The sequence below is a fragment of the Sprattus sprattus genome, assembly GCF_963457725.1.
Source record: "Sprattus sprattus genome assembly, chromosome: 11".
NCBI lineage: Eukaryota > Metazoa > Chordata > Actinopteri > Clupeiformes > Clupeidae > Sprattus > Sprattus sprattus.
In genome coordinates this window covers 14670781-14685980 of record NC_137909.1, presented here as the reverse complement: position 1 = coordinate 14685980, position 15200 = coordinate 14670781, and the positions used below count along the sequence as shown (strand labels likewise).

The window sequence follows — 15200 nt, the reverse complement described above, 5'->3', positions numbered from 1 at the left end:
GAGGTTCGTACATCTCTTTTAAATGCCATCTCCTGTGACTGAGAGACAGATGCCTTGCAGTAGATCTGTGAAGAACTAGCACAGTAGGGGTGATCACATTGCACTAGATTTGACCAGCCATACGAGTTAACTTTCTCTAAATAAAGTGCAAAAATATGGTGTGTGTGTGTGTGTGTGACCAGTTTGCCCTACCTCTTCACTTAGCCTAAATATTAAGAGGCAGTCTTCCTTGACTGCTGCCATAGACAGACATTATGACAGCGATCACACCAGGACAAGAGTATTATAGAGACTTCTTTCTATTTTGCTTTCTTCCCTGGGATTAAAACGAAATAAACAAACATAGAAATGAATTCCTCTGATAATTCAACAAATTAAACAGAATACAACTGCAAATAAGGGACAGAAATGCAAATTTTTTGAAAAACAAATTACTCACATGGGTGGGAAATGGGTCCCACCTGTTAGATAGTGTGCTAAATAAAATAATATGTTGCCTATACTTTCAGAGAAACACATTAACCAATACATTGTCAACATATATTGTGAGGAAGAGGAGATGGGAATATTTTTTAAGTATACAGTCAAGTTACATATGCATTTTATATTTTCTTTACTTAGATGTGTCCACTTTCTATGGGAAAACAAACAGAAATGAAAAAGGACAAATAATCTGCACAATGCTTCTCCCCAGCTTTGATTTCTGAAATCAGCCTAATATGGCTTAATGCTTCTGTCATTTATATAGATATATTCTATTTAAGTAATTAAAAATACGCTGGTTTGTTCAATTTTTTTTCTTTCATAAAGTATAATCTGCAAATATAGTTTTCTTAGAAAAGAAAAGAAACCATTCATGCGGTTGTGTCCATTAAAGACCCAAGAGTGTTGAGTCCTGTGCATGAACTGGCCCTGAGAGAGCTAGCTCTATGTCTTGACAAGTGAGAGAGATGTGTGTTACCTCACAAGCAAGGTCCAATCTAGTCGATGGTTTAGTCTTGGTGCATAAAGTGTAACTCTCTCTTTGTCAGTCCATGACAACTCCAGTAGACTGTGTCATTCTTCAGCTGATCACTTTGAGTCCTGGCATTTCTCATTGATCACAGTAAGATAGTCCTGTTGGATCAATGACACGTCTCCCCATTGAGGAAGTTGGACGTTGGGCGGGCAAATCGCTTCTTGGCGGGGGGGGGGGGGAGGACATCTGGACTTCACGCAACAGAATTTCATTCGATGCAGTTATATCATTAATCCATTCCTCTAATATATTCCTATAATCTTATATTGTTGTAAAAAAAAAAAAGGGTTCCAATTGTGTATACAAATTCTGGACAAATGCTTTGCAAATGTGGCTAAGCTGATTTATGGGAGTAACATCAGTCAGCAGCTCGGGTGACAGATCTCTACCATGTATGGAGGCTGTCATCTAAAGTAGCAATGTTTCAGCCTTTGCAGGCTTTATTAGCTCCAATGAGCTCTCTCACTATGGGCCTTATGAAATGGCTGAAGATCTTGACATTATATTGCTAAAGCCAACTTTATCGTTTCTACAGACCTTGAAGCCAAACAAACACCCCACAGATAGACACAAGAGAGCTCTGGACCCCTTTTGGTCTAGTATTAAACTTAAAAGATCCAGGCAAAGGAGATAAATTGACAGGACCTCTGCTGTAGCACCTCTCCTGTGTCCTTAGCTAAATAGCACAATACACCTAAGTAAATGCATGTGGTTTGAGGGGTAAGGAGGAAATATATTTCTTAATATAAATGTTACAATCTCACATTATAAAGATTTGTTTGTCATCATAATCTGACAGTATAAAGATTTATTTGTTCTCTTAGTTATGAAGAGTTGCTGGTTTAGGAGAATGCCATGTTGTCATAGGCCTTTATAACAAATCATACTTTTTTTCTTGCCTCATAAGGCGTTTCTGTCGTGCACCTTTTGCCCATGGCTTTAACTATTTTACTTATTTTACCCCCCAACAACCCTCTTAACAAAAAAAAAAACTTCGGATCTTACACATCTATAATTCTGTCAAATGTATATTACGCCACAATATTTTAGTATAAGTTCGATTCGTCATGCACTTTGTAAATCTGTCATTTCTGCATACTGCAACATTATTCATCTGCAGATCTCACGTCAGCCGGGGCGCCTTGAAGAGGTTCAATCGTCCTCCACTTCTTCGCCCTCGGACTCTTCCCTCCTCTCGTACATTTTATCCCGTTGTCTCTCCTGGATTTCTTTCATCTCCTCTGCATAACGACTGAACGCACCACCGAACTTACCCCAGGCCTTAAATGGGATAGTTATAGAGTTCCTGTAGCTTGGTTTGACTTCGCTAACTCTCAGGAACACTCCGTATTTGTTGGACCCGACGTCAAAGAAGAAGCGTTTGGAGTCCACCATGATGGATGTTCCCTCGGGAAGCTCTCCGTAACCTCCCGCTGCTGTGCCACCGGTCAGTTCCTCGTCCTCTCCTCCGTAATCATCTATAAGCTTGGCAAGGGCGTCTCTGAACTCTATTAAGCCCTGGGCCGGGAGTGCGATGGTTTGGCCTGCCTGCATTCCGCCCCCAGGGCCTCCAACTCCGAAGCCGGGCCCACGGTTGACGGTCTGTCGAATTCGGAGGAACCTCCCCCGTTGGTTCTCCTTCAGATCGAGGTAGTATTTTCGGTTTTCTCGGACCAAGAATTCGCTCTTTAAGGCTCGTCTAGGCCCACCGTCTTCCCCACTGGATGACTGCGCGATTTGCTCAGGGCTGCTGGGCCCAAGTTGGGCGTAGTGCTCAATGAAATCCCCTAAGTAGTCGCGAAACTCGGCCGCAACTGACATGGAGAGGGTCAGGCGACTTTTGGAGCCCCCGGCCCCGACCTCGGCTATCTTGATGAACCTGCCCTTCGAATTCTGCTTGACGTCTAGGTAGAAGCGCTTATTTTGGATGTCAAGCCTCTTAGAGGCCAGCTCCTGGGTCTCCTGCTCCCGCTGGAAGTGCTGAAACCCGCTACCTCCACCTCCACCTCCACCTCCTCCTCCTCCGCTACTTCCACCGCGCTCGCTCCCACTGTCTCCATCCGCCATCTTCACCGCCACCAGCCCGCTTCGTTCTCCCTCCTGCGTATCTTACGCGCAGCATACAGTGAACACCCTTCTCAACGATACTGCAGCGACGTATTTACTTCGGTTACATTGGTCTGGCTTCTGCCAATTACAACTGTGGAATCCCTTTATGTCCTCCAATTGGCCATTGTATTTTTCAATCATCCATTTGAGGTGGGGTCCTAACATATTACTGGTCAGGAACTGTATCCGCTGCATAAACGTAATTTCCTCTGTATTTTTTTTCCCTGTAATGGTGTACTTCCATCCATTATTTGGTCGCGATGCCCTTATCAACTGGCCTGCGTGCAGTTACGTTCGTCATATAGTCTACTGCAGGCTCAAACTAATGACAGTTCTTACTCTTTGATTTTTATTTTAGGGTACAATTGGTACCTCGTAGAGTAGACTCTTTTTTTCGTGGGGAAACTGTTGTGACCAGTCGTTGAGTTGGTCCATTATGGCTCAATTGGCAACACTGGCTGAAAAATGTTAAGGGTATACTTGCACAAAACCAAGCTAATATCCTCCAGCGATAATGATTGCAATGTTTGAAGGCCAAAGTATTTATAGACAAAATCAAATCAAGTTAAATATAATATATTTAATGACAGCCCGGTCTCCATAGAATCTGAATGTTTCTATATAACGGGATATAAGGTGGCCTGTGGTAAACAATTTTGGGCATGAACACAATTTCATAACATAAGGCGTATAAACTATATATAAATCACTTACCAATTATTCATGTGTCCTCCAGCATGACAACAAATTCTCATTGACACGTTTTTGTGCTTGCACACCGTGTAACTTGTTATCGAAGTTTACAGCATTTGAACCTCAGGGCGCTCTTTTCTATATGCTCATGACGGTCAAATCACGATGGGGTGCACCTGAAGCCTCTCTAAAGCGCGTCTATGTAATTCGTTTCACACGTCCTTTACAAAACATATATTTACAAAAAGACAAATGTTATAGTTCATTCTGTCATTCAATACCTTTGCCATAAGTGGAGACAACAGCATATTAATTTGCATGCTGCCCTCAATTAACATCAACAGACGACATATTCTTGATAATGTATTATGGAAGGCACATACTGAACATTTGTAAAATAGATTATCATGGACCCTTTTACATATTTCTTGCCCCCCCTACAGGCATATAATTGTATTGTTTTTTTATGTACTTGAAGGGTATTCGCATTTATTATTCTGCGTTCGCTAGGGTCAGCGAAATTGAAGTATTCTGCGAAGAGTGTTCATTTTAGAGTAAGGCTCAGAGTGCAGCTTTCATTTGCACAGTTTAAAAGTTTGGTCAGTTTTATGTCAACTAAATCGTGGTTGATCACCGCTTGCGCACAATTAAATCCTAAGCTTATTGGACATACACATGCGCGTGCGCACTTGTTTGAAACAGCCGTTGAGATTGGTACAAACAATGTTGCTATTGGCTTAAGAAATATTCAAAACAGTATGAGCATCTGCTATTGGTTCTTTTGTCGAGCTCACGAGAATCAATTCTTCCATACAGGTTTGCATGAACGAAGACGCTTTATTGTTTCCCTCCGCCTGAAATTCAGTAGGATAACAGGACATTTAATCAGAGATAATGGTAAGTATGTTTCAATATTTTTAAGTGTTAAAAAAAATCTGTTAGTCTTCGTTAGGTAAATGTAAGTGTTGAACGATTTATATTCGTATTGAATGCCTTGGTATTTAGTTTGGCAGGTATTATGTATCCAGTTGGCTAGCTAGAAAGAGCGCCAAGCGCGAGACAAACGAACGTTATCATAAGCTAGTTTAGTCTCTTGAGTGAGCTGTTTAAAATTTTATTTTAAGTGGGTGCTTTTACATATGACGTATGGACAAAAGGTCGAAATTACCATTTCCATGATGTAGCAGCATTTATAGCTAACGATAGTCTGCCAGATACATATCCTGGTTAGCCAGCATTGACTTGTCGTTAGTTGCCAGTTACCGGTTGCTTACCGACTCCTGTCCTATGTTGATGAATGTAAAGCAGCACAGCTTGCTAAAATGGCCAAAAAAAGTGTGCACTCATGAACAGTCATTTAACATTTTCATCGTTTAAAACCGCGTTATGTCTTTGCAAGCAAGCAGGACTAACCTGGCATGAAAATCTGTCACAGCGATAGCCAGCTAGCTAATCAGCTAAGTAAGATGCACTGCTTAACCTTACGCGGTTAATCTAAGCGAGACTGGAGTGGGGTAAATTAGTTCATTAATTTCCTTCCTAGCAACTATTGTTCTTGACCTGCATTTGTAATGGCAAGCTAGATAGTATTTACGAGCTGCGATGTCTGTCGTACGTTCTAAAATAAATAATGGCAGTTAAACTTGAGGGATGAATGTTTTGTTGAGCAACACTGCTAATTGACTTTTGAACAGGCTGGAGGAAAAGCTGGAAAGGACAGCGGCAAGGCCAAGGCCAAGGCAGTATCCCGCTCCCAAAGGGCTGGGCTTCAGGTATATCCATTCAAATGTATTTTATATGTGAAATTTCTCTTTAGTTATCAGTTTATGCTTAGGAGGGGGTAATATAAATGCTTTTAAGTACTTGTAACCACAAAAACAGTATATTCTTCTGCTGTTATAGTATTGTGTCCTGAATTTTAGAATGTACTATGTGGTATGTCATATTCTACAGTTCCCAGTGGGGCGTATCCATAGGCACTTGAAGACCCGCACAACAAGCCATGGACGTGTTGGGGCCACAGCGGCAGTGTACAGTGCAGCCATCCTGGAGTACCTGACTGCTGAGGTATGTAATGACTTAGTTATGCCATGGTTTGTCATGAAACCGAGTTGAGGACCAGTATCATGCAGCTTTCATTTCCTCTTAGCATAAACCCATCTGATTGTGCTTACTGTATCCTCTTCAGATTTAGTTTGTAAAATCATATTTTGTACCAATTAGTGGAATGAGCCAATATGTGTTTGTGCCATAGTGAAAGAATCCTGCAGGTGGCTCACTGTAAGTCTGGACTACTGTTTTCAGGTGCTGGAGTTGGCTGGCAACGCCTCCAAGGACTTGAAGGTGAAGCGTATCACACCTCGCCATTTGCAGCTCGCCATCAGAGGGGACGAAGAACTTGATTCACTCATCAAAGCCACCATCGCTGGAGGCGGTCAGTTTCTTTGCTTTACTTTTCCCTCAAAAACATTCACTCTTTATCTTTTATTCTGGTCTGTTATGCAGTGGTCAGTGGACACTCAATTCATTAAAATGGATGCTTTTTGTTTTGTGTGTTTTTAATTGGGTATGTAATTGTTATTTAATTGACACACACACACACTCATCATGCACTCTTGTTTTTTTTCCAAACTCTAGGTGTGATTCCCCACATCCACAAATCCCTGATTGGGAAGAAGGGCCAGCAGAAGACGGCATAGAGAAGAGTGATTTTACGTGTGTGTATAGAAAACGGCAATCAGCATGGCATTTTGTTTCTGATTATTTTGTAATTGTAGTAAAACCTGAGGTGTTCAGGTAGCCGCCTTTTCTTTTTTTTCGTACCCTTTTTTTTGTACTTTTTCTTCAAGAGAATATGTTTTGGTTTGAAAAGAATGAACATGAGTTGTATATCCTTTTAGATATGTGTATGGAATACAAACAGGAGTCAAGGATAATTTTCTTGGGTATTGGCTTTTACTCTTTACAAAAAAAGAACTGTTTTATACATAAAAATGTTTTAAATGTGTTTTTAAAAAAAAATGTCCTGTGTCCTTTTTGTTATCATTCCATGTTTAAATGGTGCGGATCCGGTGTTGTTACTGGAGAAATTATCGGTTTATCTACAGCAGATAATTTGTTATCAGAGTGGTTACATGATGCCCTTTATTTTACTGCAAGTTACCATCTACCATTCCCCTCACACACCGAGTTAAAGTACTAAAAGTATAAAGTTATGTATTCTATCAATAGAAATGACCTCAGAAAATGAATGACTTGCCAAATGTTTTGCTCCTCCACCAAGTTCTCCATGTCCATCTTCCTCTCTCAGTTGTGACTCACCATGGTGACTTATGATTAGCTCTGTATAATATGAAATAATCCACCAGTTTCACCGTGACTGCTTGTTTATCTGACATTTTTACATGTAAAACAGCACAGAGTTACTTAATTGTTTCAAATTATTTTAACTGTTTTATGGTTTCCACTTTGCTGTAATTACATTCTCTATAAAATTATAAAGGTATACTATCAACAGATATTATACTGACTTAAGGTAAACGGTGTGTAAAAGCTTGAAGATATTCTGTCGTGAACAATGGCATTCTCAGGTCAAAATATAATTCATTTTAAGTAGTGATCAAAATGTAGTGGTTGCAATAACAAATTATATGAACTATTATTTCATTTCAACATTGAGTTTATTCAATAAACATTCATTCAATATACAATGATCTTGTATATATACATATTACAGAGATTTACAAAATGTACATATTTTCTTTTTAAATAAGTCACAGTACAACAATAACATTAACTTCAAATAAGACAGTATGTAGTATTGCACTCTACCCTCTGTCATTAGAAAAGGGGTGGGATGGGGGTACAGAAAAAGTACTCCGAGAGAAACAAAATTAGTCATGTCTCTCAGAATCAGTGTTTAACTGTCTAAATCACATCCATCTTTTCCCTGAGCTTTCCTTGTCTCTGTGAGCACTAGTCTGAATAAATAATGTAAAAAAAAAAAAATGTAAATAGACTACCAAAGGCCAGATTATAAAATTTTGGTTAAAAGCAAATTCTATGCATGTGAAAAAAACTTTCTGGCATAGCTGCTAGCTTTCAAAACTGTTTGACATGAACACCATATCAGGGGTGTAGCGTCCTGTGATTGGGGTTATATGCACGTTTTCAGATTTTGTGTCTACTTGCAGTCACCCAGGATCTATAGGTATGTGTCCCTACACAGTTACATCATTTAGTTCCTAGACCATTTCCAGCTCAAGTCAGGCTAATACTGATGGGTGTATGACTGGTATGGCACCATCCTTGTGGAGCTCCCAGGAGCTATGGTCAGGCCTGACACTCCGTTGTACTGATAGAGAGTGTCAACAGGCAAGCTGTGGAGGTGTCCGGTCACTGAAGGGTTGTAGTGGAGGCCTGCAGCAGTCATGTAGGCCAAAGGGGACTCCTGTGAGGCATAGTAACTGGGGTAAGGTGCTGGTCGGTAGGTCTGTAGCTCGGGGTACTGCATCAGGTGAGATGCTACTTTGGCCTGGCAGGCGTGTGCCAATGCATCCTGAACTGTCCGCTTCAGCTTCATGCGTCGGTTCTGGAACCAGTTCCTGATCTGGGTGAGAGAAAAAAAGAGAATGAGTTCTACTGTGCCATATGTCCTCATAATAACATCATTACAAACCACAATTGAAGAACATTAAATTATGTGTAACAAAATGTATTTACAAGAAGTAAAACAGCACACTGTAGACTAATTTCAAAATGACATTCCTTTTATGTGGAGTGTACAGATTTAGAATGTTTAAGCATTTTTATTCCGAATAAAGAAGTTAAAATGTTTTCTGAAAGTCAAAGAAATACGTTTTTTTCAAACTTGAATTTACCTGCTTATCAGAGAGATTGAGCCTCTTGCAGAGCTCAGCTTTGTCCTGTGTTCCCAAGTAGGCGTTCCTTTTGAAGGCCTTCTCCAGGCTGTTGATTTGCTCTGCCGTGAAGGCTGTGCGGGGTCTCCGGCCACTAGAGGGAGACACTGCCAGAGGGGTGATGTCGTTCAGGGCGCTGGGGGACAGCGATTGCCCACCTTCGCTCTCATAACCAGAGGTTTCTTCCTCTTCTGTGTTGAACCCTGTGTCTGAGGAAATAAAGTAAATAATGGCACAAATGATTAAATATCACTTTGCTCAAGTCAAAGTAATCTGATTGGGTTAGAGGCATACCATTAGTGCGGTGTATGGAAGTGTATGGATTTTTTTTTTTTACAGCAAACTGCTCTAAAGTCAACTATAACTTTAATACGTTTCCCTTAATTATTGCAATATCATGATCACCTCATCACAATCTCAATCCCAAAAATGTTTATAGCTTTACATCAACAGCTAAATTCCTTATATTTCCGTTAAAAGTCAGTATTACTATTGTGGATTAAACCTCCATTAAGGACTGCTTTAGAACCTCACCTTGAACACGCTGATGGAGGTTCATTCTGTTCTCTTGGTTCTGTTGGTTGAGTGTGGAACTTGTGCAGTTCTCGGTGACAGTTGGCTGAAGTTCCCCATGAACCAGCCTGCACTGTCTGTAGAACCCTGGGAGACTCTCTGGGATGGTTCCAGAGGTGCTGGGTGTTTGCAGAACCATTGGGGCCGCAGTGGAGACAGGGAGAGCAGGCTGGTGGCTCCCTGAGACTTGGCTGCTCTGAGAGAGCCACTCTACTGAGAAGGTTCCCTTCATGGTGATCCCAGGTGTTTCTAAAATCCAACAACTGGCAGGAAAAAAAAAAGAAACAAGAAAAAAATCCTGAGCAGTATTATTTCTGCTCTGTTCCAGTCGTGTGTCCTGATGTATCCTTGGCAGAGGTCTGATATCCTTTACGAGAGTTAGGGTAAGGTTTGCAGGTCGGTGCAATGCAGCAGTGGGAGACACTCCAGTTTCGTGGCTTGTCTGAAGGCTTGAAGAAGGGCTTGTGTGTCCAAAGAGTGCCAGCTGTAGTATTTATAGGGGCAACCTGGCTCATTTACAATTCACTTAACCAGAGATCAAAGGAAACATCCTCCTGCTCCTCTTCCCTCCCCTAAAGTTTTCACAAGTGCGGTAATTAAGACGTCTCATTCGGCTCTGAATGAGCCCATTAATTCTTGGCTCCAGTAAGTCTGGAGATGTTACCCCCTCACATCCCCCCACCCCCAGTCATCTCCTATCCATGCTGTCACTGTCTCCTATCCAGTATCTGGTGAGTCTGAGGCGTTTGTGTGTGTTTGTACTCAAGATATTGCAGAATTAATTGTGTTGATGTCACATGTATTGGTCACTGTATGACATCTACAGGAGTTCAAGGCAGTTTGACAACAAAACAGGTGGTCTTAAAAAGGTTTTTTGTTTTTACCAATAAATGATATGAATCATCATTAATTGAAAGATTGTTTTCTGAAAGATGGTTCTCTGGAGTCTTAAGGAGATTAGTTTATCACAATACACCAATGTATCATTGAATTCTGAACTACAGTGAGAAGATTAGATTGATTCTTTGAAAAGGGATCAACACTTTAAGGGATCAACACTTTATGGGATCAACACTTTATGGGATTAGGCCTACTCCTAATGTTGATGAAGGATCATCCACTTGATCCTATATGGAACAGATATGGGGTGAAAAGGTCGTTCTCTTAAACAATTAATCAGCTGCTTATCGTGGCCAGTATGAGAAGTAGACAAGAGCAAGAAATGTGTAAACTTACAATAATAAATAAACTTTCGAAGACATCGGTGAAAATACATCAGAGTGGGTTGGGAAGACGCCTATGATGTTTTCAGTGCGTCTACTCTGCGGAGCCTGAAAGGTGGGAGGCAAGTATTCTTGCGCTGGTGTTGATATCAAAGCAGTCTGGTCCTTTGATCCTCCTGGTAGCAGTTAATGGGTCTGTTAGCACTCTACTGAGCCTCACCGAGCAGGAGACAACAGTCTGGTCAGCCCGACTGCCGATAGAGATAACAGCGCGTATCAGGGTCTATTCACAAACCGACCGGTGATAATCATCTCAAGGTGGAATACTTGGCATTTCATGTGATTTATAAATGTCGTAACGGTTGATCGCCGTGTTTCGTCCAAATAAACAAAATTCTCAGAGGGAATGTTTACACCCTTTTAGGCCTAATCCTAATCCCCTTGGTCGTCTACATAGTAGGCTACTTGGCTCCCTCTGATCGTTCATAAATAGTGCCATTGATTTGATCCCTATTGAGCGAGCATTGACTGCTCAAACTGCTCAAAGGGCAATAAATGATCGCAGTTCAGCGGTGAGTGGTTTAAGATATGGAGAATGCATACAGTAGAGTAGACTCAGTGCTTTTGGCAAAGCTGTTTCCACTCAATGGTTTCACTGTGTGATCAACAATACAGCCAACTTGCTTAGTTGTATCAGTAGGCTATCAGATTCGCTTGAAAATGAAAGCCTATTCTTGTTTTAAAGGGAACATACACTTATTTAAGTAGGCTATAGTAAGTGCATTTCTTAAAACAATTTGTAAAAACAGCACCACAAAATCGATTTCGAAAAACCATAACTCGCTCAAAATTCACAATTTAAGTAAAGTAAATGTAAGTTACAGTTGATAGAACACCAAACCATTATCTAATTATCTTTTTGTGCGGGAAATGTACATTTACCCAAATTACCAATAGAGTAGGCCTAAATATTTTAGGTGATATAGTGTCACACTGTTAACCGATTTCCCCTTGTTGGCACATCCATGAGGTTTTACAATTAATTTTTGCCTCAGAAAAAAATGAATCAATCCTCAATTGATTACATGTGAACAATCAGAGTTTGGATGACATAATTTAGCAAACATTTCAAAAGTAACATGTTACTGAAACTGATGAAGCATATGGTTTACACATAATGACCCAGTTGCATGTCATGACTTATACAATTAATAGATACCAATATGCAGTGGTGTAGTGGTCCCTGGAGAAGTGGGTATATCCTACTGTTAATTTTTTAAAGCAACCCATACAGCACTAGCCTGGATACCAGCCTGAACTCCGCCCACAACATTACAACATATTCTGACTAGAATTATGAGTATGACATCGTCAGGCTAATACAGCACAGGATAAACGCCCTGTTTTGAGAAGTGGGTATACTCAATGCTGACTGAAAAATAAGTGGGTGTACTCTGTATACCTGCCTATACCCTGGACTACACCACTGCCAATATTGTTTGAGGGTTAAGATCAAACAGGAGTCGATTGTACACACCCTTTTGCATGAATCTGCAAATGCATTTTTCAAAATGTTTAAAAGTATAACAAAAGGCTGTTACGAAGTGCTGAAGTGGCTACATGATAAGAAGGATGAACAAATAGTTTTGTTTGAAAAACTGCAATCTGTTGTGTTTTGAACTGGAGGTTGTCTCCTTTTAGTAGGGTGTGGCACAGCGAAGTTGGCTAATTCGCTTTTTTAAATGTAATGAAGGCACACTGCATCTGATGGTAGGCCATAATTCTCTATGCTGGTTAAAGTGTGGTTGAGAGAGAAGTCCTGAGTGAAGTCCTGGGGCCAGAAGACTGGTCTGATGAGTCACATCACACTGTACTCTACTCTGTCATGCCCAAAGAATTCACTTTGACACTAATTCACTCATCCTGTTTATAACTTCAAAGACCGGATCATTTGTTTACGCTCTGTCTGTCCCTGTATCACCAAATCTATCTTTGTCTGGGTATCTCTCTGCCTATTAGCTAGTCTCTCCCTCCATCTTTCTCTCTCACTCTCTTTCTCTCTTTGTTTTGATTGATTGACTGATTGTATCAGTCAAATAAAATCAGGATACAATTCCTTCTTCATATTGATTTTTTTCATGGGTGTTATTTCTCTGTCATTTTATCATATATGAGAACGTGTGGTTTGTTTTTTACCAGGCCCCGGGTATCAGTCTCCATCACCAGGTGGATCAGCTGGGTGCTGCCTGGGTGTTGATCTGTGATAATGGGTTGGGACGGCTTTGATGTGGGGGCGCATGGTGTCAGGAGCAGGAGTACAGTGCAGACGGCCACTCTAGGTTTACTACAGGCAGACGGGAGGAGCTGGAGACGGCATGGCCACCTCCCGGCACAGAGAGAGCCAGCGCCTTCAAAGCCAGAGATTACAGTGTATGTGCGTGTGTCTCTCTCTCTCTCTCTGTGTGAGTTTTTGATGGCCACAGATTCATTTAAGATTCATTGAGACTGATTCCTGACCTTAGTAGATATAGATGACCTTTACATATATAGGACCTTTACATATAGATATCTATATATATATATGATCCTTTACATATAGATAGATATAGATGACCTTTCATAATCCAATGCAAAGGAGTTGAGTTTCTTTGCTTATTTGCTTGCCTCATACCTGGGAGAACTTATCCAGTACTGCAGTATTGCATTTCAATTAAAGAGAATTTTGATTTACATTGTCACATTAAATCTTGGAATTGGAAATTTAAGAAAGAAGGTTATGCATACGCGTACGCACACAAGCAATCATACATTTCATGGGAATACATTTATTCACTTTCATGGTACTATAGATTCAATTTATTGACTATTTTTTCAAGCCTGGTACTTAACCAAATTTCTCTGTGCAAACTGCTGTGTTTATTTTCTCTTGAGCTCAAATATTTACGTGCCGCTTGCCCCGGTTGGGTACTTACGTCTGCTTGTGTTTGCATGGGGCACATTGTGCACACACCAGATCATTAGTCACTGGCCCAATGAGCCGGACGGTTGGTGTTAGCACACAGAACTGAGTAGACGGGAGAGAGGGAGGGGAGGGGATGGGGTGCTCCAGAGGCTCCCAGTGTACCTTAACAACCCCCCCCCCCCCTCCCCCCCTCTGGGACAGACCACAGGCCCTCTGTGTTAGGGTCCCCATGGAGAGGCCTTTTGATGGCCCTCATTGGGAGCCTTTTAAGTCTAATGGAGCTATTTGCTGGCCTGTTATGAACACAAATGTATTGTCCCTGACACTGCAGGGGCCGTCACTGAGGAGGCAGCCGGGGATAGACCACACCAGCCCAACGGGCTGTGGGTAGAAGGAAAAAATACACACACACACAAACACACAAATATGTACTCATACACTTATAAACACTCAGACATATATGTACTCTCTCACACACACACACACACACAAACACAGACAGATATGTACTCACACACACAAAAACACACAGACAGAAATGTACTCACACACACACAAACATACAGACAGATATCTACTCACACACACAAACACTCATACAGATATGTACTCTCACACACACACACACACAAACATACAGACATGTACTCACACACACACAAACATACAGACATATCTACTCACACGCACACAAGTTACAGTAATTACAGTAAGTGTAGATGGAAATATGCTGTGTTTGGACAAACTAATTAAATATGCTTGAATAAGAAAAAGTATTATTATTATTTTAGCAGAAAGTTTATTTAGATTATTAAGTTTCTTTTTTTTTGGCTTGCAGACTTACTATCTCTAATAGTAATAGAGTCTACAGAAGGCAAACATAGATGTAACTGTTCCTGAAGAGTTGTTTCTACTATTAGAGTATTGCTCTATACTGTAAGTCATGGGCTATCAGAAAGACAGTGATTGAAGAATGCACTTACAGTAAAGTTGCCACATTCAATTGGCATCTATTTTGAGAGGCAAACCGACATATGAACACTGTCTTCAGATACTTGGCTTGGATTGACGTATTTCCAAGATGCAATGCAGAGGAGAATGTTACCGTAAATGCGAAGTTCAAACATGTACAAATTTGAACCCATATGCAGAAGACAGAATGGATCAGCATTACTGTAGGGCTACAGCAGACTTCTAGTGGTATTACAGTAATGGAGTAAGTACGCAGCATATTCATTTTTGTTGTAATGTAGTCAGCCTATAAAGTGCGGTAACACAAGCAATTTTAGCATATGGCTGTAATGAAACATATTGCAGCATTTTAGAATTATTTGTTTACTGTAATATTACAAACTGTATTACTGTAGTCCAAATAAGTGTTTTTTCAATGCAACAATCTATGCCAAACTGGAGGACACAGCAACATTTTATACATAAAATTGGCATGTTTCAAGTTGTTAGTGTTTTTTAGGTCATTGTATTCTGAGACTAAACATGTGTTAAAGTTATGGCAGCATTGGTTGTGGTGTGGTTGTTGTAGTGTATTTTGCACCAAAGGTTAACTGATATGCGTTATGTGTCTGTAAAGCCCACTTTGTTACTTGGGAAAAGTGTTCATGGTATTATTGATACAAGAGTTGAGATTACTGGAAAAAACTGTAATCAACCTGAAGGTCTTTTGCAGTCAAAAGGTTTTTTTTATT

The 15200-nt window shown here is 40.6% G+C and overlaps 3 protein-coding genes across 3 annotated transcripts; 1 reads left to right on the top strand and 2 right to left on the bottom strand.

Annotated features, from left to right (window-relative positions):
- Positions 1–283: 283 nt before the first annotated feature.
- purbb (purine-rich element binding protein Bb) lies at positions 284–3128 on the bottom strand. The gene has a single exon (XM_080847680.1). It carries the CDS (start codon positions 3083–3085, stop codon positions 2171–2173), a length of 915 nt encoding a protein of 304 aa, XP_080703806.1. The 5' UTR covers positions 3086–3128; the 3' UTR covers positions 284–2170.
- Positions 3129–4633: 1505 nt separating this feature from the next.
- On the top strand, positions 4634–7071 carry h2az2b (H2A.Z variant histone 2b). The gene is made up of 5 exons (XM_080847681.1): positions 4634–4717; positions 5515–5592; positions 5774–5887; positions 6125–6254; positions 6458–7071. The coding sequence occupies exons 1-5, from the start codon at positions 4715–4717 to the stop codon at positions 6517–6519; spliced, it is 387 nt and encodes a 128-aa protein (XP_080703807.1). The 5' UTR covers positions 4634–4714; the 3' UTR covers positions 6520–7071.
- A 1019-nt stretch (positions 7072–8090) lies between these two features.
- On the bottom strand, positions 8091–9544 carry ved (ventrally expressed dharma/bozozok antagonist; the record flags this gene model as incomplete). Its single annotated transcript, XM_080847479.1, has 3 exons — positions 8091–8429; positions 8701–8948; positions 9274–9544. 3 exons carry the CDS (start codon positions 9542–9544, stop codon positions 8091–8093), a joined length of 858 nt encoding a protein of 285 aa, XP_080703605.1.
- Between the last annotated feature and the right edge of the window lie 5656 nt (positions 9545–15200).

Bases quoted from the DNA above. Each gene is read 5' to 3' on its own strand.
- purbb (XM_080847680.1), bottom strand. From the start codon at position 3,085: ATGGCGGATGGAGACAGTGGGAGCGAGCGCGGTGGAAGTAGCGGAGGA.
- h2az2b (XM_080847681.1), top strand. The intron at 5,593-5,773 runs GTATATCCATTC...CATATTCTACAG, and splicing joins CCCAAAGGGCTGGGCTTCAG to TTCCCAGTGGGGCGTATCCA. The intron at 5,888-6,124 runs GTATGTAATGAC...TACTGTTTTCAG, and splicing joins TGGAGTACCTGACTGCTGAG to GTGCTGGAGTTGGCTGGCAA.